Source organism: Pygocentrus nattereri, chromosome 21, assembly GCF_015220715.1.
Source record: "Pygocentrus nattereri isolate fPygNat1 chromosome 21, fPygNat1.pri, whole genome shotgun sequence".
In the NCBI taxonomy this organism is placed as follows: domain Eukaryota; kingdom Metazoa; phylum Chordata; class Actinopteri; order Characiformes; family Serrasalmidae; genus Pygocentrus; species Pygocentrus nattereri.
The window spans coordinates 23,100,666-23,125,968 of record NC_051231.1 but is presented as its reverse complement, the minus strand read 5'-3'; the positions used below and the strand labels follow the sequence as shown (position 1 = coordinate 23,125,968).

General features: G+C 40.6%; 1 protein-coding gene across 1 annotated transcript; it reads left to right on the top strand.

Annotated features, from left to right (window-relative positions):
- The first annotated feature begins 16,938 nt into the window (after positions 1–16,938).
- Positions 16,939–24,697, top strand: zgc:113307 (uncharacterized protein LOC553753 homolog). Its single transcript, XM_017710843.2, has 4 exons — positions 16,939–16,996; positions 17,460–18,090; positions 19,052–19,369; positions 24,179–24,697. Exons 2-4 carry the CDS (start codon positions 17,472–17,474, stop codon positions 24,328–24,330), a joined length of 1,089 nt encoding a protein of 362 aa, XP_017566332.1. The 5' UTR covers positions 16,939–16,996; positions 17,460–17,471; the 3' UTR covers positions 24,331–24,697.
- The last annotated feature ends 606 nt before the right edge of the window (positions 24,698–25,303 follow it).

Sequence of the window (25,303 nt, the reverse complement as noted above, 5' to 3'; positions counted from 1 at the left end):
ACACTTAAAAATGTGCCAAAATCGGGTTCTTTGCAGAGACGCTGTGGAAAAGGGGTGCTCAAGCCTGATCCTGGAGATCAACTGCCATGACCAGTTCAGAACACACTTGGCTCTCATAAACAGCTGCCCAAGAACGTGGAGGACCCCTGCCCTGCATATTTTAGTGTCTGCCCTGCTCCCAGCACTCCTGATCCAAACTAATCCGCTAATTAACAAACCCTTCCTGAGTCGGATGAGTGTGTTTTGGCAGGAAAACACAAAAATGTGCAGGGCAGGGGTCCTCCAGGAACAGTGTTCGAAACCATTGCCCTAACGAGCTTCATTACTTGGATCAGGTGTGTTAGATTAGGGTTGAAGCTCAACTCTGCAGGGTGGTAGAAAAAAACTGCATTTGGTTCCTTAAAGCAGTGGTACTCAGTATCTCAGTGGGTTGACATCTCTCACTTATTCATGAGTGGAGCGTGTCTTAAAGGGCCCATATCACATATAAAATAAAAGAGTTTGATTTAGTATGTACACATTGTTAAAGTGTTGAAAGCCACCATTCAATCCCCTGACCATACAGTCCACTTTGAAATTACTGTACTTTGTGATGTCACATAAAACTGTATTTGCATATATCAACCTTTTTAGTTTTAACCCCACCAACTCACAATAAAGTTATAAGGAATGTTTCAGCATGTGCTGCTTTTTGAATGAGGCACAATACAGAACAGAACAGAGCTCATTTACACATATCAGTTTTAAAGGAACAGTAATGAATCTCTCTGATTCTAAGGGATAAAGAGAGGTTGGACAATGAATTATAACTGTTTTTGGTACATAAATCCATATAAATATAAAAAAATTGGATATGAGGCCTTCAAAATAATAAGTGGTCCATAGAAGAATAAGTACACGAGTAAATAAGAATACAGTTTAAGTAATATCTACAACTTTTAAACTTGATCTTAACAGCCCGGTTGCTGTTGCAGTTTCTGGCTAACATTCAACATAAAGAGCAGATGCTTCTCAATGAGTCTGTTTTTGTTCTTTCAAGACACCCTCCACTTATTCATAATTCATTTGCACTGTTGGTAACTGCTGCTGCATTTGTCCTTATATGACCGAACTGTCGTGTGTTGAGAAGTGGGACAGCAGAAAGAGAGAGCCTGAGATGAGTCAAATGCCATGTCTGCCGAATGCTGAGTAACACCTACCACTTTCATCCAGCCTGCCTGTTTTGTCATTGTGGCTTGGCTCGGCTTCCCCACGACGGAGGGCCGACCGCAAGTCTTCCACAAAGAGCTCTCTCAGAGCCAGCCAAGAGTAAAACAAAATACGCAAGCGACCAATATGTATCCAACAAACAGGAAAACCTGCAGTACCGTGCATATGCACACTGCAAAGTACAGATGTTTTGCGTGAGGTGTGCATGTGGGTGGGTAGAAAACATCATATGTAAGGACTGCATGCAGAAGAAAGGAGTCTGTTGTCTGGCAGCCTCATGCAGAGCTGTTGTGATCAGGGGTGAATGGTGCTACTGGAGAATTAGGAGCACATGGCTAAAAGGAATGCGCAGTGAATTGACTTTCATTTATGCAAGGCAAATTAACTTTTCACATGCCAATGTTCAGTGTCAGTTCCCTCCAAACACTGTCGATTTTGCTGAAGAAATGATTCTCATTCAGGGCCATTTTTTTGCTATAAGCAATATAAGCAGTTGATTAAGGCCCCTGGAGTTGCATTTCATAGATCTATTTCTCCTCCGTTACTCTGATGAGCCTCTTACAGCAGTCAGTGACAGTAATAGTAACAGTAACACTGGAACTAGTCCATAACAGTGACTGATTTTGATAAAGATATTTCTCATTTGGCTCTGTGATGGGCTTCTAACAGTGGTCATTCGTTATCTTTGGTTAATCTGACACCTTAGGAAGCCCTCATGTCTGTTTGGCTCTCTCTTTTAATTTAGGCTGCCATTGCTAGGCCTGCCAGAGTCACTGCTTGTACCCTCTTAGCAATAGTGTTTTCTGTCACCCCAAGTACAAGCTCAGAAAAAACTATACGAAACTGTCTCTGGGGTAGTACTCCTCTCGTGACTGGGGTGGTATCCTCAAGGGTACATCTCAGAGCCTTGGGTCAGGGAACAATAGTTGTATTGACTCCACACACTGTCTCGTCTCCAGGCTTTTTATTTTATTGTTCTATTTTTAAACATTAGGTGATGAAAATGTACAAATACACACTTCTCATCTGGGAAAAACTTATTTATGCCACAAAAATACAAAACCACTATTGTACCTTTGAAGGTACACTTATTTGTGCATAATACCTTTATTTCTAACAGTGCGGAACTGTCTGTAAGTTTCCTTCCTGAGCTGAACATTGCTCATTCTGTGTGGTATGATGCTGCCATTTCATCTACCTTGATAGGGATCTGCTGCCACGGAGCTTCCAAAAAAGCCTCACCTGCATGCCCCATTCACCCTCCTAGTGATAGGACACAAACTAGAACCTATTTAATCATAGACACTGTTCACCTGCCTCACACTGCACACCTCTCATATTCATACTAACAGATCATCATTATAAGCTTCTAGCAGTAGTCATTGATGAATTTAACTCTCATTTTCACTGTGATTCACTCCTAACACTAGTCACTGTTTGTTCACTGGTAACAATGACTAATTTTCATAGCTCTGTTTCTCATCATTATTTCCAAAAGTAGCACTCGATCATCATTGCTCATTCTAAATACTTTTATATTATGTATTTCGATATATAATGAATAAATATATTTCAGTATTACATATTAGTTGTAAAATTTCATCACGCACTCATATTTATCTTATTGTGTTATTGTTTTGCTATCCGGTGCCAACCAGAGGATGACGGGTTCCGCCTTTGAGTCTTGGTTACCCTCAAGGTTTTTTCCTCTTGCCTTTAGGGGGTTTTTCTAACCACTTTAACTCTCAGCTTGTTTGTTTGGGGCTTAGACCTGGATTTTCTGTAATTTTGCTTTGTGACAATTCCTCTTGTAAAAGGTGCTATATACATATATCTTCACTTGACTTAATCTAAACATTTCTGTCCAAAGGACAGGTTGATTTATATTGTATATACAATATTGTTTCTTAATTGTAAAATTGTATATATTTTTTTTATTCATTCTGCTCTTGTTGTGTTATTGTTTTGCTATTTGGTGTGAACCAGAAGAGGTTGGGCTCCCCTTTCAGGTCTTGGTTCCTCGCAAGGTTTCTTCCTCTTGCTCTTGCCACTGTTGCCCTTGGCTTGCTAATGGGTACTTGGACCTGAATTTTCTGTAAAGCTGCTTTGTGAAAACATCCATTGTGAAAAGCATTACATAAATAAATCTTGACCTTATACAAAATGGATTGATGTTTTACTTTGCAAACTATATGGTGTTTTTGTACATATATACTCATTCATGAAGGACCCCACCCATCCTCATGAAGGACCCCACCCATCCTCATGAAGGACCCCACCCATCCAGCACACACACTTTTTGTTCCGCTCCCCTCAGGTAGGAGGCTGCGGAGAATTAAGAGCAAAACTACCAGACTGAGAAACAGCTTCTTCCCTGAAGCTGTAAGACTCTCAAATTCCAACTGAACAATCACTGCAATGGCACTTCATGTCCACTTATTTATTGCTGCTGTACTGAATCAATAGCCTCCACTATATCATGCCTACACATGTCACTTTATACATTACCAGTATTAAGATGTAGACCTTCTACCTCATACTCATACTGCTGTGGTCCATGCTGCTGTCATCTGTCCTCCCCTTTATGCACCTTCTATTTATTGTTTATTGTTTGTCACTTTGGGAGTTAACTGGACCGTGAGTACAATGTGTTTCCTTCCACCTCAGGTACTACATGTGATGTGAATGACAATAAAGCCCTTATCTTATCTTATCTTATCTTATCTTATTCCGAACAACACGTTTCATGTTTGTCACTGTGTTACATCACCTTTCCTGGACCAGTTTTGAAAGAATAATTTTTTGCCATTCTTTTATTATACAAGTCGTCAGCTTTGTGCTATGTACTGCATTTCATAATGTGCCACATATTTTTAACTGGACAGGTCTGGACTGCAGAAGGGCCAGTCTATTTCCATTCAAATTAAATGACACTGTTCAGGGGTTTTTTATAACAGGCACTGTCACAGAATGACTTTACAGAATGCTGGTCCCAAGCAACTATTGAGCAAGCCAAAGATAACAGTGGCAAGGGTAAACTAAGAGCAAGAGGATGAAACCTTTAGAGGAACCAAGACTCAAAAGTGGGACCCATCCTCCTCTAGTCAACATAATAACACAAGAGGAAAGTGAATAGGGAAGAATGAATTGACAATTAATAATACTAGAGTAAATACTGACTAAAGAAAAGAAAAGAACCAAAAGTTGTGTTCTCTAATTAAGCAGCCAGCCTTGGTGTTGTCATGCTGAAATGGACATCCCTGAAAAAGATGTCACCTGGAAGGCAGCATATGTTGCTCCAAAATATGTACATATATCTTTCAGAACTAATGAGTACCTTGCACAGTTGTTTTATTTGTTGCCATCTGAAGGATCAAAGGTCATAACCATTCGGTTGTTGAGAGATTTCTTCAGATTCCCTGAATCTTTTGATGACATTATGTACAGTAGGGGATGAAATACCTGAAATCCTTGCAAATGTTCATTGAGGAACATTGTTAACATTAAACTATTAGGTTATCTGAAGCTCTTTTTAAATGGCAATGTTAAGTATCTTGTCTAATGCTTTGGTTTAAACACAGGTCACAGTGGATTTACAAATCGTTGCTTTTTGTTTTCATTTGCATTTCACATACTCTTCCAACAATTTTGGAATTGAGAATTGTAGTTGTAATTGTTTAGGTCAATTATGATGTTGGCATGCAAAAAACCTAAGGATATAATTGATGGTTTTGCTTTGATTGCATTTATTTATACATTTATTTGGCCAACCTAGTTTAAATATTCTGTTGTTTCATTGTTTTCACATCAACATTTACTCAACTTATAATTACTACATTCAAATGACTGAATTATTCATTCTTTCTCAATCTTTTTGTAAAATACTTTCATTTGGATGGGTGAAGACCCCCAAGTACAACATCACTGAAGGACCCTAAATGTTGAGAAAAAACCTTTACTCATTTTGATTGTGGGTGTTTTCTCCAAAATATCAGAACTGGAAGGCAACAGAATTTAAGAGTTCTTTAACATGCAGAAGAACATTTTGTAAAGTGGGATGTGTTTTGGACCCCTTCCCCAAGTGGATGGATCTGTTTTTGAGCACATTGAAAGAGTATTCAAAGAAAACTTAATCAAAACTTGGTACTGGATGTGTCTTTGGGAATATGAGTGAATGATCTACTATTGTCATCAAATCTTCCTCAGTATAATATTGATTTTGGATTTGAGACCTCACGCTGGACCTTTATTTTAGCCTGTGCATGTGACATTAATATGTGAAGACATATGATGTGTCTTTACAGGGAGACTCACATAGCAGCATGGACAACATATTTTGGTTTGTCTTTCCTCCTGACTTAGTAATGCTATTTATTTCACCTGTAACAAAAATCTTACATAGTGCAGCACTAAATTAAAATCATGTTACTAAAGTTTTCATAATACATAGGAATGGAAGGAAATATGAAAGGTTTACAATTGGTAATTATTTCCACATACACAGAATGTTAATATTTAGTTAGACATGCACTTGATAGACACGGGCAAACTTCATTTTTGTGGCTGTTGCACAGCTTCCCAGTCTACACTCAGCAGAATCAGGGTCTTCATCCAAAAAGCACTGCATGGTTCCTTCATTTCCTTCTGTTTTCATGGAAAAGAAATTAGGCTGCTGTGTTCTGAGGGTAATGGCATGTACTACCTTCTCACAAACACGCTGCTTCAGACAAACCGTAATACTTTCAGGGTTAAGTCAATGTTTTCATGAAATTGTGTCTAGACGTCAAAAGAATAAGGGCAAGGGGTCCTGAAGTCATACACCCTCACAGGAGTAGGGCTAAAGCACATCCTGTCAGTCTTATTATGTAGCACATCAATAGACCATATTATATTATGACTCTTTTCTGATTCACATATTAATATTAATTAATAATATATATTGTGTATATTTGCTGTGCATTGCATTTTTTATACATTTACACTCACCATCCACATGGAAAACAACTACCTTATACTTCCACTCACTGGCTGCTTCATGTGGTCCACCTACTTCATGACTCTACTACATGAGTGTACAATTACAGACTGCAGCCCATTTGTTGTCATGCAAAGTCTATAAATTACCCTCTACCTCATTCATCACTGGTGAGTCTCTAACCACAGTGCTGTTGGCCATTGTTGAATGCATCAAGCATAACAGCATTGCTGGAGTTTGTTGTATTCACTACAGCACAACAGCACAGCTATGTTCAGATTGGTGCTGAATTTTTCCATCACAGTGAAGCAAACCACCCTTGACAACTATCACCTGCTAAGAGAGCATGTTACAAAACAGTTACCAAATTCAAGTGTCCAGAGTAAAAGTGTATGCAGAGCTGTAGGCTAGTTCTGAGACTTGATGAAATGCAGGCCTAACGTTTTTTTTTTTTGTTTTGTTTTATTATAAGAAAAAAAGGTTGCTAAAGTGTTGCTAGGCTATTGCTATGTTATTTGTTATCCCAGGTGGTTGCTGAGGTGTTGCTAGGCTATTGCTATGTTATCCAATATCCCAGGTGCTTGCTAAGGTGATTCTAGGCCATTGCTATGTTATCTGTTATCCCAGGTGTTTGCTGAGGTGTTGCTAGTCCATTGCTATGTTATCTGTTATCCCAGGTGTTTGCTGAGGTGTTGCTAGGCCATTGCTATCTCAAGTTGCTAAGGTGTTGCTAACTGTGGTGACACTTTAATAAGTATCAGAAATCTGAGCATCTCCCATTCATTTCTATGGAAAAACAAATTATGTTTGAATGAACACTGTTTGAATACTGAATAATAGTTGAATAAGCTAAAAAAAAAGCACAAGCAACCATTTTAAGTATAGGATGGATGGTTGGATGGATGGATGGATGGAAAAAATGGATGGCTCTATGGTCCTACAAAGACTTATGGTCAAAGCTGTAAGAGCTATATAGTAAGAAAAGAAAGATAAGTAAGTTGGCTTTTTCAGCCCAGTTTAACAAGAAGGCTAAGAAAACGCAGCAAGTTGGCGTTAGTTATAAGTTATTTTAACTGACATGGTTTCCATGGGACTTCTATCATTTATAGTGTACATGTTATAGTTCTACGGATGACATTAAATAACTGGTTTCCAGGAAATGAATAAAACCTAATCTTGGATTAAATTGCAATGCCAGTGGTAATTCACCATTACAAAACCAATTTAGTTTATGTTAGGCATAATCTGGCTCTGGAAAACTTGCCTTATTTTAAAAGTGCACTCAGCAGTTCTGTGGTCTTACATAAACAATGGAGGAATATGAGAATGGGTCTGAAATTATACTGTGGGTCTTGAAATTTTGCACATGAACTACACCAAACATTAAACACTCAAAAGATTTGCCATTTAAGAACTGAGTGACATTTAGCACAGCACAGGTGCTGCAAGTCTGTTAAATAAATAAAAAAAGTAATTTATATATAGACCACCCTACTGAATTGGTTCAAACTGCTGTCCCACAGTAAAAAAATACGTGAAAAACAATTAAGCCATGTTATTATGTATTTAAATGCAAAGTATTAACTGAGGTAATAAGAAGCTACATTTATACAAAATCATAATGTATAGAGTATTTTCTGGTGGGAGGTTGCTGACCCAAACACTAACCCTCAAATTACAACTTTTTAAATGTTATTTATCTAAAACATCTTTCTGATTTCCTTTAATTGAAGTAGAAAGAATTAGATTCAGCATGAAAAAACTTATAAAAATGCCATCCCACATATTCATTTCACCACTGAAACATATTTTAGTCCATAGGTGGAGCCTTATTTTAATAATGTAAAATATTCCAAGCTAAAACTCTGACTTCATCATCATCATCATCATCGTTAACTGCTTAATCCAGATAGGGTCGCGGTAGCAGTTGGGAAAGCAGAGAATCCCAGATGATCCTGTCCCCCGCAACTTCCTCCAGCTCATTCCCAGGGACCCCAAGCCGCTCCCAGGCCAACTTGGAGATGTAATCCATCCAGTGGGTCCTAGGACAACCTTGTCTGGTACACCCCCACTGGGAGGCATCTAGGGGCCATCCGAATCAGATGCCCGACCCACCTCAGCTGACTCCTCTCAATGTGGAGGAGTAGCAGCTCTACTCTGAGCTCCTCCCGGATGGCCGAGCTCCTCACCCTATCAAATAGAGTGTAGCCCACCACCCTGTGAAGAAAGCTCATTTCCGCCGCTTGTATTCACGATCTCATTCTTTCACCCACAGCTCATGACCATAGGTGAGGGATGTAGACCGACCGGTAAACAGAGAGCTTTGCCTTATGGCTCAGCTCCCTTTTCACCACTACAGTCTGGTACAGTGACCACATTACTGCTGCCACCTGTCCCAGCCTGCGGCCGATCTCACGATCCCTCTTCCCATCACTTGTGAACAAGATCCCGAGATACTTAAACCCCTCCACCTGGGACAAGTCCTTTCCCCTTACATGGACTCAGATTTGGAGGTGCTGATCCGCAAACCAACCGCTTCACACTCAGTTGCAAACCGCTCCAGTGAGTGCTGGAGGCATCCATGTGATTCAGCCAAAAGAACAACATCATCTGCAAACAGCAGAGACGCCACCCTCCAGCCCCCACACACAATGCCCTCCTTACCTTGGCCACGCCTTGACACCCTGTCCATGAATATCATGTACAGGAGTGGAGACAGGGCACAACCCTGCCGGAGCCCAATGCTAATGCTGAAAGGGTCCGACTTAATGCTGAGTATACGAACACAGGTCTTACTCTGGGAGTACAGAGATCGAATGGCCCGGAGTTGTAGCCCCGGTACCCCATACTCCCAGAAGACCTCCCACAAGATATCTCGGGGAACCCGGCCATAAGCCTTCTCCAAATCCACAAAACACATGTTGGCAAACTCCCATGCCCCCTCAACAATCCGCGAGAGGGTGAAAAGCTGGTCCATTGTTCCACAGCCGGGACAGAATCCGCATTGTTCCTCCTCAATCTTAGGTTCAACTATCGGTTGGAGCTATGCCTGGCAGCTTCCACAATGGTGGTTTTGAACTGGGTCCATTCAGAATCCATGTCCCCTACCTCCCCCGGGACATGAGAAAAGCTCTCCCAGAGGTGGGAGTTGAAACCATTCCGAGCAGGGGCATGTCATGACTCCGACAGTCATGCCCAACACACCCTCACTATTCGCTTGGACCTACCAGGTCTGACCATCAGTTTTCCTTGCCATCTGATCCAACTCACCACCAGATGGTGATCAGCTGACAGCTCAGCACCTCTCTTTACCCGAGTGCCCAGAATGTACGGTCCCAAGTAAGATGAAATGACAACAAAGTCGATCATTGACCTCTGACCCAAGGAGCTCTGGTACCATGTACACTTATGAACATCCTTGTGTTCAAACTTGGTGTTTGTTATGGACAATCCATGCCTGGCACAGAAGTCCAATAACAATTCACCACTTGGGTTTAGATCAGGCAGGCCGTTCTTCCCAATCACGCCTCTCCAGGTCTCCCAGTCATTGCCAACATGAGGACTGAAGTCCCCCAGTAAGACTATGGAGTCTGTAGGTGGGACCCTTTCCAGAACCCTGCCCACTCTGATACTCTGACCTGTTGTTTGGTGTATAAGCACACACAACAGTCAGAGTTTTCCTCTCTGTGATTTTAATTCACATTGAGGCAACCCTCTCATCCACCGGGACAAACTCCAACTGCATGGCTGGCAGCCGGGGACTCGTGAGTATCCCCACTCCCGCCCGGCGTCTCTCACCCTGTGCAACCCCTGAATGGGAGAGGGACCAACCCCTATCAAGGAGTTTCGTTCCAGAGCCAACACTGTGGGTGGAGGTGAGCTCCAGCTCCTTCCACCCAGTGAGGTTACATTTCATGTGCCAAGAGCCAGTTTCTGCCACAAGGGCCTAGGCCACCAAGGGTCCCCCTGCAATCTCCCACTGCCTGTGCAGCACTGCACTGCTGGACCTTGTGGGTGGTGGGCCCACATGGTCCCCCAACATTGCCTCTTCGGGCTGAGCCCAGCCAGGTTACTTGGGCTGCCCGGCCACCAGGTTCTTGCCAAGGGGGCACTACCCCCAGGCCTGGCTCCAGGGGTAGGTCCAGGTGACCCTATCCCAGGCAGGGTACATGGTATTCTGTGCCCATTTTTCATGGTGGGTTTTTGGATTGTGTTAGTCTGGGTCTACGGTCTACACTCCAGACCTGTTCGCCCTGGGAGACCGTACCAGGAACATATTGCTCCCAACGACTTAGCTCTGAAGATCCCTAGACCACACAAGCCCTTCCGCCATGACAAGGCTCCGATCCAGGAAGGGAACTCTGACTTTTAATGTGGCAAAATAATTTATATACTGTATAGTTTGTCAAGTCTTCCTCTATTTCTAACATACACTATGTGACCAAAGGTCTGTAGACACTGAAATATAAAATTTTTATGTACATGTTGAACATCTCTTTCCAAAACCTAGGGGCACTAGTATGAAATAGTCACTCACCTACACCTGCCCATATCAACAGTCAGAGGAATCAAGTTTTAAACAACTGGAACAGTGGCAAACAAGCTTGGACAAGCATGCAAGTTTATCCTGCCACCATGCACTGTGAGGAGGATCAGAGAAGTAAAAAGTTCTCCAAAGCTCACTGTTAGAGAATTGCATCAAGGAGTAGCATCTTGGGGTCACAAAGTCTTCAGAACAACCATCAGGCACTATCTACATGCCAACAAGCTGTTTGGGAGGCATGCACGGAAAAAGCCTTTTCTCACTTACAAGCATAAACTTAAACATCTGGAGTTTGCTAGGCGGAACTGGGACTTCAAATGGGACCGTGTGCTTTGGTCAAATGAGACCAAGATAGAACTTTTTGGCAACAAATATTCTAAGTGGGTGTGGCGTAACACAAAAAATGAGGATGCGGAAAAGCAAGTCATGCCCACTGTGAAGTATGGGGAGGATCTGTGCTGCTGTGGGCCTGTTTCTCTTCCCAAGGCTCTGGGAAACTTGTTAGGGTGCATGGCATCATGAACTCTTTGAAATACCAGGACATTTTAAATCAAAATCTGGTGGCCTCTGCCTGAAAGCTGAAGATGGGTTGTCACTGGGTCTTTCAGCAAGATAATGACCCTCAACATGTGGCCAAATCTACAAAAATGATTCACCAGATACAAAATCAAGCTCCTCCCATGGCCATCTCAGGCCCCAGACCTGAACCCAATTGAAAACCTGTGGGGTGAGCTGAAGAGGAGAGTGCATAGGAGAGGACCCAGGACTCTGGATGATTTGGAGAGATTGTGCAAAGATGAATGGTTGAAGAGCCCTCTCTCTGTATTTCCCCATCTTGTGAAATGTTATAGGAGAAGATGATGTGCTGTCTTGTTGGCAAAAGGGGGTTGTACAAAGTATTAACATCAAGGGTGCCAATAATTGTGGCACAGATGATTTCATGTAAAATAATTATTTCTTAATGTGGGATATTTTTTCCCCACTGAATAAATGCACTTGAATTAAAGGTTGGATTTTTCTTTTTTTTTGCATTGTTGTCATTTATTATATATATTTTAAAAATATATATTAGAAGCCTAAGAACACATGTTAATGAGGGGTGCCAATAATTGTGGAGGGTGCTGTATTTTATTACATCACAAAAAAAGTAACATTAAAACTCTCCTGTTGTACTTTGTAAGATTTGCACTTCATACTGCCAGAAGGTGAACTGTGATTCATCACTCCAGAGAGTGTGAGAGCTCAATAACATTGTGCATAGATATCCTAGGCTTGTGAGCATTTTTGGTCATGGAAAGCAAACAAATTATCAATAAACAGTTACAGTGCTGAAAAGTTGACAGTCCTTGTTTTGTGAGCTTGTGTGGACTACTGCTTTGTGGTGGGGCTATTTTGTTTCTAGACATTTCCACTTCACAATAGAAGCACTTACAGTTGATCAGGGCAGCTCTAACAGGACAGAGATTTTAAAAACTGGTTTGCAAGAAAGGTCTCATCCTATGACTCTGCCCCAATGGAAGTTCCTGAGCTCTCTAGTACAACATTTTCTATTGCCAGTTTTTGTGAAGATTGCATGGCTTAAATAGCTGAACCCAATGATCAGTCCAGGTGTCCACATAGTTTTGTAAAATATATTAATTTTGTCCACAGATTTCTGTAAATTTTGCCTGGAAAAGTTCAACACTTGCTAAATAGACAATGATGACCAGTGACTAACACCAAGAAGGTTTAGATAATCTTTAGCCCCTTCTAAGCCACAGTGAATAAATGTTTCTGTTTTGGAAGGAAAGTCTAAAAGGTATTTTGGACTATAAACAAACCAGTCAAACTCATTGTTTTACAAGTTGTACACACTGGACATTCTGTAAATGTTTTCATGTTGGAAGCAATTAAAAACAAAAATATTACACAATATTTGTATAGTACTGTGCAAACGAAGGAAATAATTTATTTAAATTCCATGGCTGTTTAAAGAAAGCACATGACTCAGAAGCCTCAACAACTAAACATAACATCTAATATTTTAACGTTTAGTGTGTCAACTCTTTGCCTAGAGTTCAGTTTTATATGATCCAAGTAATCCTAACCACATCATATCATCGGATTTCTGCAGTTATCTGATTATTCAACTGGTCATGTAAACAGCAGACTCCGATTTCTTAGATCAAAGTAAGGTCTGGAAATCCGATTAAGTAATCCGATAAAGAGAGCTGAATTTAAGTTCAGTAATCAGATTTCTCAGTGCATATGAACTCTTACTCTGATTTATTTTGGATTTCTCAGTTTGTGCATGTGCAAAAACAGATGGTGGTACCTGAAATAAGCAAGCAGCGTTGCTGCGAGACAGCAGCAAAACACTTTTAGAGCAACACTGAAACCAACAACATCCTCAACGAAAATAAGGACTCAAATCTTTGTTACCTTCTAGATGATGTATGTTCATGCTTTCATGTAAAGTAGCGCAATGTTTTTTTTGTGTGTGTGTTGTTTTTTTTTAAAAAGGCATGACGTTTGAGTTATATGTTACGTTTACATCACATCTCCTCCTGTGAGTAGCGGGAGTGGATTATTTTATGTCAGAGAGTTCTCCAGACAAATAAATGACTTACTGGTCATTTTAACCAGAATTTATCATGGCATCATTCATACCAACAAGCACCCTTATTTTTATAAGAGACGTTTACAGAGACATAGAGGCAAACACAAAGCTCCCTTGTGATTGTTATGGTTCATTTGTGTGGTAGGGGGCACTCTGACTGCTTTCAGCTTTCATGCCCCAACACATTGTCATGCTGTTGCTGAAGAGGGTTTTGCAGCTGTACCACATGCTCACAAAAATACACACACACACACACACACACACACACACACACACACACACACACACACACACACACACACACACACACATACACACACACACACACACACAGACACACACACACACACACACAGGGTCTGTTTGGCTCCCCAGGCCCACTCCAGCTTTAGCACAGTAACTGGACTCTCTCAGTATTCTCAGTTGGACTGCTGTACATGGTTTTGAGCATACAGGCATTCTCTCTCTCTCTCTCTCTCTCTCTCTCTTTCTTTATGTCCACTCTTCTCCGTTAATGGGCTTAAACAGCATTTATCCCAGCATATGCATCATATTTCTTATTCAGTTGTGGTTGGCCTTTGAATGGTGGTTCTATTGAGGAATTGAGGAATTGATTCTGCTTTTCTATTAAAGTACAACATTCTGCAGTCTGTAAAATGATTACAGATGTTTCAGCTCATGTTGGTCATTTGTTTTATGCCTGGTAAAAGGGAAAAGAATGCTCAGTACCTTTAGTTTGCTAGCCTCACAACTTAACAGGAAAAGCAGCATGCATTTGCATGCAGTGCAGCAGTTCAGAAACTGCAGAATAAACATAGAACATCACCTTATTATGCACAGTTTGACAGCTCAACATCAGAGGTGCAAATATGGTCTACACAGTTTCTTTGTATCATTAAAAGTGTTTGTCTGATCTGTATGTTGTAAATTATTTTGCACAATACACAAATAAATGATAAATATGATGAAGAAGAAAAAAGATAATTAATGGATCATTATTAGTTAGAAAACAAACAATACCAGTACAGTAAGGACATGCTGAAAGAGATACTTCTTACCACAGCAAACAAAGTAAGTTTGCAGACCTTATTTACAAGGACTGTAATTAGCTATTTAAAAGGATGTTATGATATATTTAAACCCAAGGCATTAACTGAGGTAATAATAAACTAAATAGATACGAAATCATAATTTCACTCAACTTAACTTATTATATACTCTTTTTTGGTATTTAAAAAATAAAGATCTTTTTAATTTGTTTTAAAGTGATGGTGAGGTTAATTTATAAGCTAACCAGATAAAAAAAATAATCTTGTTTATCTCTTTTGTTGCCATATAAAGGCAAAAACAGAGTGTTCACGGCAGTGATCTGGCTTTGTTTGTGCTGTATTTCTGGATTGTGTTGGAGCTGTTAGAGCTGGTTTCTCTCACTCTGGCTGGTGATAGCAGGTTCCTCTGAGTGTTCTGGTGTGTGAATCATGTCACTAGTTTAACCCTTTGTTTATAATATGAAGGCCAAAAGCAGAGATGCAATATAACAGTAGCGAGTGGGTGTTCATTTTTGACTGCAAATGGTGTGTTCAGGTTAATAGTCTATAATACATCCATGAGCATGAATAACAGCTGCGATTTGATTTGGCATGGACTGGACAAGTTTTTGGATTTAGAAAACATCAATGTTCAGCTACTCTTTCATCAAAGAATTGCACAGTTTGGCCAAATTTTGTAGGTTCCTGGTAGTCCCACAGATTTTCAAGAGGATTCAAATCTGAGGATTTTGCAGGCCAGTACTGATGTGTGAATGCTCCTGAATGTTCATCATGCCAATCAGTCACATCTGCAGCACTGTGAATGTGGGAATTGTCATCTTGGAATGCAGGGATTGAAATGTGATGTTCCTCAGTAAGATGAGCAAAACACAAAACCTGGCTGTCCAGCAGCTCAATGTAGGCACTGTGGTTCAAATTTACTGCCACATCAACCAAAGGACTCGTTTCCATGTAATTAATACACCCCCAGAACATCACAGAGCCTCCACCTTGAACCACCTCTGGCAAGCAGTCTCCATTGAAGGCTTCCTGAGATCTATAATGAACACCAAAGCCAGCATCATTCACACACAGGCAGAAATCTAACCAGATAACATGTTACCAGTCATCAACAGTCCAGTTTTTGAGTCTCTTTGCCCACTGTAACCAGGCAGCTTTGTGAGCAGAAGGGGGCAAAGGCCTCGCATGCCACTCTGCTCCAAATGTTCATGATATGCAGTTCCTTGAGGAGTGTTCTTTCAGAAATTGGTTGTGAACGACATGTGTTGCCTTCTAGAAGTAATTCCTGCCTGGAAGCGTTTTTTTATTCACAAGCTGTGAAACACACCAAAGACCTGTGTCCATCAGTTTCATCTTCCAGCCACAAGCTTGAGGAGAATTTCCTGTAGACTGCAAATTTTGCCACTGCTGGTAGATCTGTATGACCACACTCTTCAATGTACCTGCAAATTTAACTAATTCCTTCACACTGTGGCCTTTGGCACATCACTCCTTCTTGCCAATCATTAACCTCTGCATTGCTACCTATTTTCTACACTTTGAATGAGATATTCATTGCACTGTACCACCTCTTCTCAATCTATGGATCCTGTCACACAACCCCAAGTTATTTATAGACCAATCATCCTTGTGCATCCATCTGCAGGAGCCTGATGTTACCACCTCAAACACGCAAGGTGACTAATTTTTTGTCAGAGGAGCTTTTTTGCCACGGGTTTAATTTTTAAATAAAAATTTCTGCGTCCCATGCATTAAAGCCCCTACTGAAACATAAAGAGCTTAAGTCTTTACTTTAGTTATTTTTGCCACACCCCTTCAGTTAGGGCAGTTAGATCACATTGTTTTGAAGTAAATGTGTCCCAAAGTCTAAAAGTCAGTATTCAACCTTACGACCAGTATGAACATTATTGTCACTAATGAAACACAAATTCTGCAATTAGAAAACTTTTCTGTATTTTAACATTAAAATATGCTTTTATGTGTGTAGAACTATTTAAAACTGTATTTGCTAGCTTTGTCCAGTTATGTTCAAAATTAGCTCAAATTGTCACTAAACCTGTCATAATAGTGATGAAATGGAATGTTCAGTCATTTTAATAAAATAAAACTTAAGGAATACTGTAATTCAAAGCAAATGTATTTTAGTCCAAGTCAATTAAAGGTCAAAACCCCTGAAACAATCCTACATCTTTTCAAAAAGTGCAGTGAGGTTGTCCCTCCTAAATTTGAACCAGTGCTTTACATAGAAGGCATTTATCATGTCCTGAATCCTTACATTAAAAGTTTAGCTGGGCTAAAATCCAAGCCTTCCTCTTGGCATCTCAGTTTAGTTGTTCCAACACATGTTTCTACCAAATGTTACTCAGCAGCTAGGCTTTAACCATAGGCAGGTTGGGGAAAAAGAAACAGATGAGAGACTGCAGGGTATGGAATGGAAGTGAGGAAGGACTCTGGGGCCTTGGCCATGAAAGAGTGAGGAATGCTTCTGTGGCTGGGAAGCTCCACAGGTTGCCTGCACAAGCAGCCTGCAGTAACCTGCAAAAGCTGCTGCAAGAAGAGGCAAGAATAACCTACTGTATTTCTGCAGACTCAAAAATCATCAGCCAGCTGTGGAACCAGAGGTATGCGCATTCATGCAACATGAGAATTATATTACAATCTGTCTGTTTGGCTTGGGGAGGTTCTGACCAACAGAGTGAAGGGGTGTTAAACGCCATAGAAAAGTGAGAGGAAAAATGAAGAGCAGCTTTGTAGCTGTTTAGTTTTGAATGAAGAGTCAAGCTGTGATGTGTGTAATAGCAAAAAAAGGGAAAGCTATCAATATAAGAAAATGAAATCACACAAAATTAGTGTTTTATACACTGTAGGATGGAAAATGGTTTCTTTGCAAAAGCTCAGAAGCTACAGAGAGAACATGCCACTACCTTTGCTGTTGTCTACCAAATGGCATGTGTGGAAGCTACAGTTTATCTATGCTTCCCATGATTTATATGTTTTGAAAGGTGCATCCTGTGAAGTCTGTAATAATAAATTGCTGCATCAGGGGAAAAATGTGTCATTACAGCCTGTTTTTGTTTAACTTAGACAAGCCGAGCTATGGAGATCAGGTCGCTATTGCTAATATTGTCTGTGTGTGGGCCGACATGGGCCACAACTTTAGACATGGATTATGGTGGCGTTCCTCTGTGGATCAACCGCTTTCTTGGGGAGCCCAGTGTATTGACCTTAAGGGATCGGATGGAGCCAGGTTGGTTTCGAGCTGTCAACAGACAGAGCTGCCCCCTGGAATGTGACTGTCCAATTCAGTGGCCTACAGCTTTGTATTGTGAGTACAGAGGCCTGCACCAGCTTCCAGAAGGCCTTCCTTCCAGAACACAGTACCTCTTTCTGCAAGGCAATGCATTAACTGGCTTCAACTCCAGAGCCTTTGCCTATGCCTCTAATTTACGATGGCTGTTCCTGGACCGCAACCAGGTTCTCAGTGAGAGATTTGACCACATGCTGTCCAATCATACCCGATTAGTGTACCTCTTCATGAACCATAACAACCTGACAGAGGTGCCAGCAGGGTTGCCCAGTGGACTCAAGCAGCTTCGACTTGCATACAATCACATTGAGAAGATCCCCCCAGGGGCATTCCAGAATCTACAGAATCTAACACTCCTTCTACTCCAAGGCAATCATCTGAAAGCTATTGGAGAGGCTGACTTCAAAGGTATGTACATAAAATTGACAAAATTTCATCTCACTGATACTTTTGCACAAGCAACTCTGATGTAAGGTTTGTTCTTTTAATCTGTGATTACATATTGCCGCTCAATGGACCCCAGCAAACTGATCAAATGTGAAAATATTGCTGTTTTTTGCCTCACAGCAGTACACGACCAACGATGGCATTATCAGAGAAGAGATTTAATAATGCTGATTCTTCATTTAAGGCAGGGGTGTCCAAACTTACCTGCAGAGGGCCCATGTGGCTGCAGGTTTTCCCTCCAACAAAGCAGGAGATTTCACCTGATGAAATGCTTGAGGACTAAGACCAACTGATTAAACAAGCAGAATCATGTGTGCTTCAGCTTGTTTGGAATGAAAACATGCAGCCACACTGGCCTTTTACAGATAAAATTGGACACAGCTGATTTAAAAAAAAAAGGGAACATAATATAAGCAAAAGTTTTTTCAAAAATTTCCCCAACTTTTAGGTTGACCATGGTGGTGGAATAATACATTTTTACAGAAACATGTCCATGGAAAACTTCTTCCAGACCTACCTGTACATTTACATCAACCCCTCAAATTCAACAAAGACACAACACTAGAAACATTAGCATGTGTTTAAACACTTTTAGGATAAAATAGTGGTTAACATCACTGACCCCTATACAGGCAGAAATGCTAGTAATAGCGACATTTATATGGCTTCAAGCGTCCATTTCTAATTCATGCTATGAGGAACAACCGCTTTTCAATGCCAAAAGGTAAATACAGATCAAGGTCAAATAAATAATCTTCTCTCTAACACTTACACCATCCTTTAAACATCCATTTGCGTCTCTGACATTTCCTCCAACAGTGAATTTATGTGGAAAGATTGAATTAGTGACCATAGCTGTCACACTCACAGATGTAAACACAGGAATTACAGTGTTGTGTCTGTCTGTCATGTTCATCACCAGGACTTCCATTCCTTAACTTGCTGGACCTCAGTCACAATCTCTTGGACACGTTCCCCAAGCATCTGCCTCCATCTGTTCAACAGCTCTACCTCACCAGCAACGCCCTGACAGGCATGTCTGAGGACAGCCTCCAAGGCTTCAATGGACTCCACTATTTGCGCCTTAGCCATAACCAGCTGAAAAATGAGGGGCTGGCCTATGGTGCCTTCAACGTGACCTCTCTAGTGGAACTGGACCTCTCTTACAATCAGCTCACTGAAATACCAGTTGTTCCAACCACCCTTCAGTACTTCTATCTGGAGGTTAACCACATCAGAGGTGAGATGCAGAATGATTTTTCATGAAATATTCAGGCTTTGTCTCATGGGATGTTCTGTTCTCTTAGACATGATGTAATTTTTGGCAGCTGTGGACCATTACACAGCTCCATATAAATGGAGAAAAGGAAAATGATGGATTCAGGAGCATTATGTCATAACACCTTTGACTTTCAGAGTAAACGGTGAGCAGGGAATGTTTCTGCATCAGAAATAACAATCAACTGTTGCTATAATCATCTGCAATTACAAATCATGCTGTGCTGTCAAGTACCTAAATCCCTAGAGGAGAACACTAATCACCTGCCGCAGGCAATCAATCCGCTGAGTATCAATCCACTGAGTAGCTCCTTTAGTGCAGATTCTTGTTATTACAGGTCTAGAACAGAATAAGCTTGAACTTCCATGCAACATGAGTTACACAAAGTGATTTAAAAACAATCAAAACTGCACACAAAACATCAGTCTTCCCTTCTGTACTCATTTTCATCCTTTGAGTCCCAAATGAATCTGAGCGCAGTGTAAAATTAGGGGGTGTCTGGAAGAGAAAATGAATCTAACTATGCAAATCACAATAATCAGAACAAACAGGAGCACAATCTCTTACTATTAGCCAGCTAGTTGACACGGCTGGTTAGCTTTGAGAAACTGGTTGTCATAATTCAGGAAACTAACAAAATGAAGCACTACCATCACTGAATAAACTCTCTCGTGAGAATATCCTTTTCAACCACCCAATAAACCGTCTTCTGTTTTATTTATTTGGCTGTTAATTCAGTGAAACCAATTTAAACGATGTTGCTTCATGTGATCACATGATTGGATGTTTCATGAAACATGAGGCATATTTCATGGAGTGGAGACACTTGCAAGCGAATTGCAGGACACTTTATGTCATGCAACCCAAGTGCAATTTAATTTCATGTAGGTGTCAAGAAACTGAAGTTGCATGAGAGTTTTACTGTGTAAGACCAATATAAGAAGTTCAAGCTCAAAGTTCAAATGTATTAATCCCATTAAAAAGCTAACTAAAACTAAAGGTTTTACAGTCTAATCATAGCTCAACAGGTTTGCATGAATGTAGTTGCAAAAAATGGGCCTTAGTACAATGTAAACAATGGGACGTCTGCTCAACCTACAATGACATAGCTATAGATTACATGGCTTTTCTTGGGTTCACCCAGTTCAAACTTCTTAGTCAAAAATTCTCCCAGCTACTGTTTCTTCATCTGCATCTCAGTTAGAGAAACAAAAATGAACTGAAATGAAATTTTTTTTATTTGTATTTTTTTTTTACTCAAATTCCAAGCTTGCTGGCACTCCTTCTATCACACAGTCCCATCAGTTTGGCAGCACTGTGTGATGGAAAGAGTCCTAGCTAGTGGGGAACTTGAGAATAAAAACATGCAGAACTAAAAAATTAAGAAAACTTTTGACTCATCTAAGACATTTGAGTTGTGTGAACTCCTGAGTCCTCAAGTTGAGTCAACTAAAGAAAAGTCATGTAATTAGTTACTATATCATTTTGAGCTGACTTATGTATGTATGTATGTATGTATGCATTGATGTAATAAGCCTGGGGTTTAAGGGGTTAATAAACAACATGGCATGGCACATAAGTGCATAAAATAAGATGTTTGTAGAATCAGGTGAAAACCATAACTGAGTCAACAAACCCAGAACTACAGGTAATAACAACCAGTGCAAAGTAATGCTTCCTAATAATATCCATGACATTAATCCAAGCAAACCAAAGGAGTTTACATAAAAGTAAGAAAATAAATGAACTGGTTGTGGATTTGTTAACCTCAACAATAACTATTCAAGCCTCTGAACTTTCTGAAGAAATGCCTCTAAGGTCAGAGTTGTAAGCTGGTGTAAATGTGCACCGCTTGCGCCATTTGACGACTGAGGTTCGCATGCTGGACAGCAGTGCCGGGGAGAAAAGCATGCCGTCAGAGGCATGAAATAATCCTTGGCATGGGAACATCAACATTGGGACCCAAACAGACCATGAGAAAAATGACGGAAAAAGTGACATGGTTGGAGGGGAGAGAAAACTCTCTCTCTGCGAAGTGTGTGTCGCAGTTACGAGACATGGATGAGGAGCCCTGAGAGAGACACGAGGCGGCCAGGGAGGAAAAGTGGGTTAGCTAATGAAATGGGAAGGACGAGGGGTGGTGGGAGAGAGATCTGGAAACATCTGTGAACACTCCAGGAGGAATCCAACAGTGCCAAAAGCACGCTCTGTTCCCTCCCCTCCATCCTCTCTCCTCAGGCTCTTACCGCACTCAGTTATGAGAGCCACAGCACTTATGATTCACTCGCTTTTGAATAGAGAGGAAAAAGGCTGCAGCTTTTAATAGTGGTTTACCAGTTTATTTGAAGTGTGATTAATTCTGACCAATGCGCAGGACTGTTATTAGGAAAGTCATTAAAAAAAAACATTTTACTTGGGTTTATGTGGACAGCTGTTCTAAGATGCTGCTGGATTAGGCCTTCAGACATCAGCCTGTCAGGCCAACAACCTAAAAACAGACACAGGAAAAGCAAAAGAAATCGAGAGGGAACATTCTGACCTTCCCCTTTGAGAAGAGGGAATGTTTGGATCTAGAAGCAAAAGGAAAGAATGTCTGCCTGTTTTGCACAAAGATCTTCAGCAAACGTGATACGCAATGCATGCGGTCAACAATGAGGCAAAACATTGATTGACTAGACCTTCGCATGCACGTATTTGATGTCTGACTCTTAGACAGTCTTTTTATTATAACAGACCTCCTCTTGCACTGTCCAAAACCACTTGGGCTCTTGCGGTTTTGGTTAAGTTCATCCTTGCTGGAATAAGGCTCTTTTCATTCCCTGTAGTGTAACTGACACCATTTGCCAGTTCACCTGCAACCTATTTCACTTAGTCTGGAGAAACAGCTTCTGTATGAGTAGGATACTTCTGCACTGCTGGCAATTAGAAGATGACAGCTTTGAAAATGTCTAATATAGCAGTTTTTGTTGCTAAAATAACACAAAAAAGTGCTACAGATGGCAAACACAGTGCTCTGTGTAGTTTAATGTATTCCCCACACCTGCAAAGTTGAAGAAATTGTTACAGCGTTGATCTATATCTAGATAAACATTGTAGGAATTACTGACAGCCCTACTTTTCTCACCTTTCTTTAAATAAAAGCATTTGCTGTATTGCCATTGTTTCAAAATGTATAGTCTGCTCCTCAGAGGGAATGCGCTTGCACTAGGCAAAAATGGCAGAGGCCTGGGGCCCCATGAACCAAGGGCCCCATGAAAATACAGTTTAGATATATACACTGTACATGTTGATGTTAAATAACCCATTACAATATATATATATATAATAAAATATATATAATATAATAATATAATAAAAACTGCTGTTATTTGCGATATTAGTGACTTTTCAGTCACGGTTATAATGGGTCATGTGATCTCCCAGAGACTTCTGGGAAATAGAGTCTTTATACATATCAGAGCCAGATAGATGTGTGACAAAGACACCCTGGTATGAACTAGGCAATTAAGACATAATTTCCATGGAGAGGAGCTCCTTTAGTCTGAATTTCTGGGAATTGAGAGGGAAAATAAAGTTGTACAAGCTTAGCAATGAAATGCAAAAAGAGGGAGGAGAGTAAATGCAAAGTGAGCTGCAAAAACCAGACTGTTTTGAGTTGATTACAAAAAGCATCCATACATCCGTTTTCTAAGCCGCTTCTCCGTCAGGCCTATCCCAGCAGTCTTCAGGCGAAATTACAAAAAGCAATCTCAAGCAAAAACAACACATTTACATATATTTGCATATTTGGCATACATCAGTTCAGCCCCACCCCTTCATGTTGAAGTTATAAGAAGTGTTTTAGCACTTCTGTGCACCTGCTGAATGAAACTTATTAAAAAAAGGAAAAGAAAAAACATAAAAATGTGCAAAGGTTATAGCACATTATTTATTTATTTTAATATTTTTTTCCAGTGATAAACTCGGCGAATAAACAGAAACTGACCACAAAATTTGCATTAAAAAATCATCCATCCGTCCATCCTCTAAGCCGCTTCTCCGTCAGGGTCGCGGGGGGGGTGCTGGAGCCTATCCCAGCAGTCTCCGGGCAGAAGGCAGGATACACCCTGGACAGGTCGCCAGTCCATCGCAGGGCAGACAGACAGACACAGACAGTCACTCACGGCAACTTCAGCATGTCCAATTGGCCTGACTGCATGTCTTTGGACCGTGAGAGGAAACCGGAGAACCCAGAGGAAACCCACGCAGACACGGGGAGAACATGCAAACTCCACACAGAGAGGAGCCCAGTCACCCGGCCGGGGAATCGAACCCAGGCCCTCCTTGCTGTGAGGCGACAGCGCTACCCACCACGCCACCGTGCTGCCTTAAAAAATCATATTTATGTTTGTTCCCTGTAAATGATGTTAACTTATTTTCACTTAGAAAATCAACAAATTATCTGATTAAACTTTTGCACATGACTGAATGCCAGTCTTAAAGGTACAGCAACAGCCTTTTTGATTGAGGATATTGAAAAGTGATGATGTAAAAATAAATTGTCTGTTTTTGGTATTTAATGCCACAAAATGATGTAAATGGACCTCAGGGACAAAAAATACAATAGAAATGTAGGATATGGGATCTGTTAATTCAACAATGGAGATGTTACTGATATTACAAAAAGCTTCATAGAGCTGTATTAAGTGTATGTGTATTGTTGTATAGCAGCTAAGAATCGGTAGCACCCAGCAGAGATACTGTGTGAACACCTTTTGTCCTTTCTTCCAGAATTTAACGTGAGCAGTTTCTGCAGAAAGATGGGTCCAACGTCATATTCACGCATTAAGATACTGCGGCTGGATGGCAACAAAATGACACACCATCAACTGCCTCCTGACTGGCCATTCTGTCTCAGAGTCCTTTACAACATTTACATCTGACCTGCTCCCTCAATATGTACCTTTAATTGCTTTACTTAGTGCAGTATAACCGCTTTACTATAAACACTATTGTATGTAAGTCTCAAAACCATATATTTTATATTCCTAGAATGCATGGAATTAGTTTGAACTCAAGACTGTATTCAAATGTTAATGTCTCAGATGGTTCTTATTACTCTTTACTCCGTAAAGTCAGTTAAAAGTATTTTTTCTCAGCTTAGTCTAGTCAAAATTGCTTATATTTTTTGTTGTATTTTTACTTAGCTCCTCCCCCCAGTATATTCAATGCCAGTTCCCCCTACAGACTACAGCTCCTCCATTGTGCAGCACCCTGCTTTGGGGTGGAGCTTCCTTCTGCTGTCTGCTGATGGCCGTTTCTAAGTCATTTTTGTTATGGAAATAAAGAAACCATATTAAACATATCTGGGCTTCTTCTTTGGATTCATGTAACACAAAAGCTTACAATGACAATAAAATATAGACTTATCCAGACTGTAACAGTCGTCCACATGTCCAAGTTAGCTCAATTTCACCAGCAAGTTAGCTAGCTTAGCACAGAACTTTAGAACTTTGTATGGTTTAAAATTGCCCTCCTACTCACATGATGTAAACTTCCAATCAAACACCATCCATTCAAATGATTACTCTCACTCTTTATAAAAACAGTTATTTCCATTTTTATGTGAAACTTTTCCCCCTACGGATTCAAACTGTCATGGGTTCAAACAAGAGAAAAAGAGCCTTTGCAAGTTGCCAGTGGAGTATCAGGAAAACTTTGTCAAGGGTGGCAAAGTGTGGCAGAGAGTTTTGGCAGGGTGGTAATGTGAATGTGAGATTAGGCAATCTGATTTCATTGAGGACTCTGGTTACCCAGGCTTCCTCTTTAAAACCATGTATGGTTGTTGCCCTTCACTGCTTTTGGACAATTTACTCTCTTACTTTTGTGACATAGACAAGTCTACTCTTGACCAAA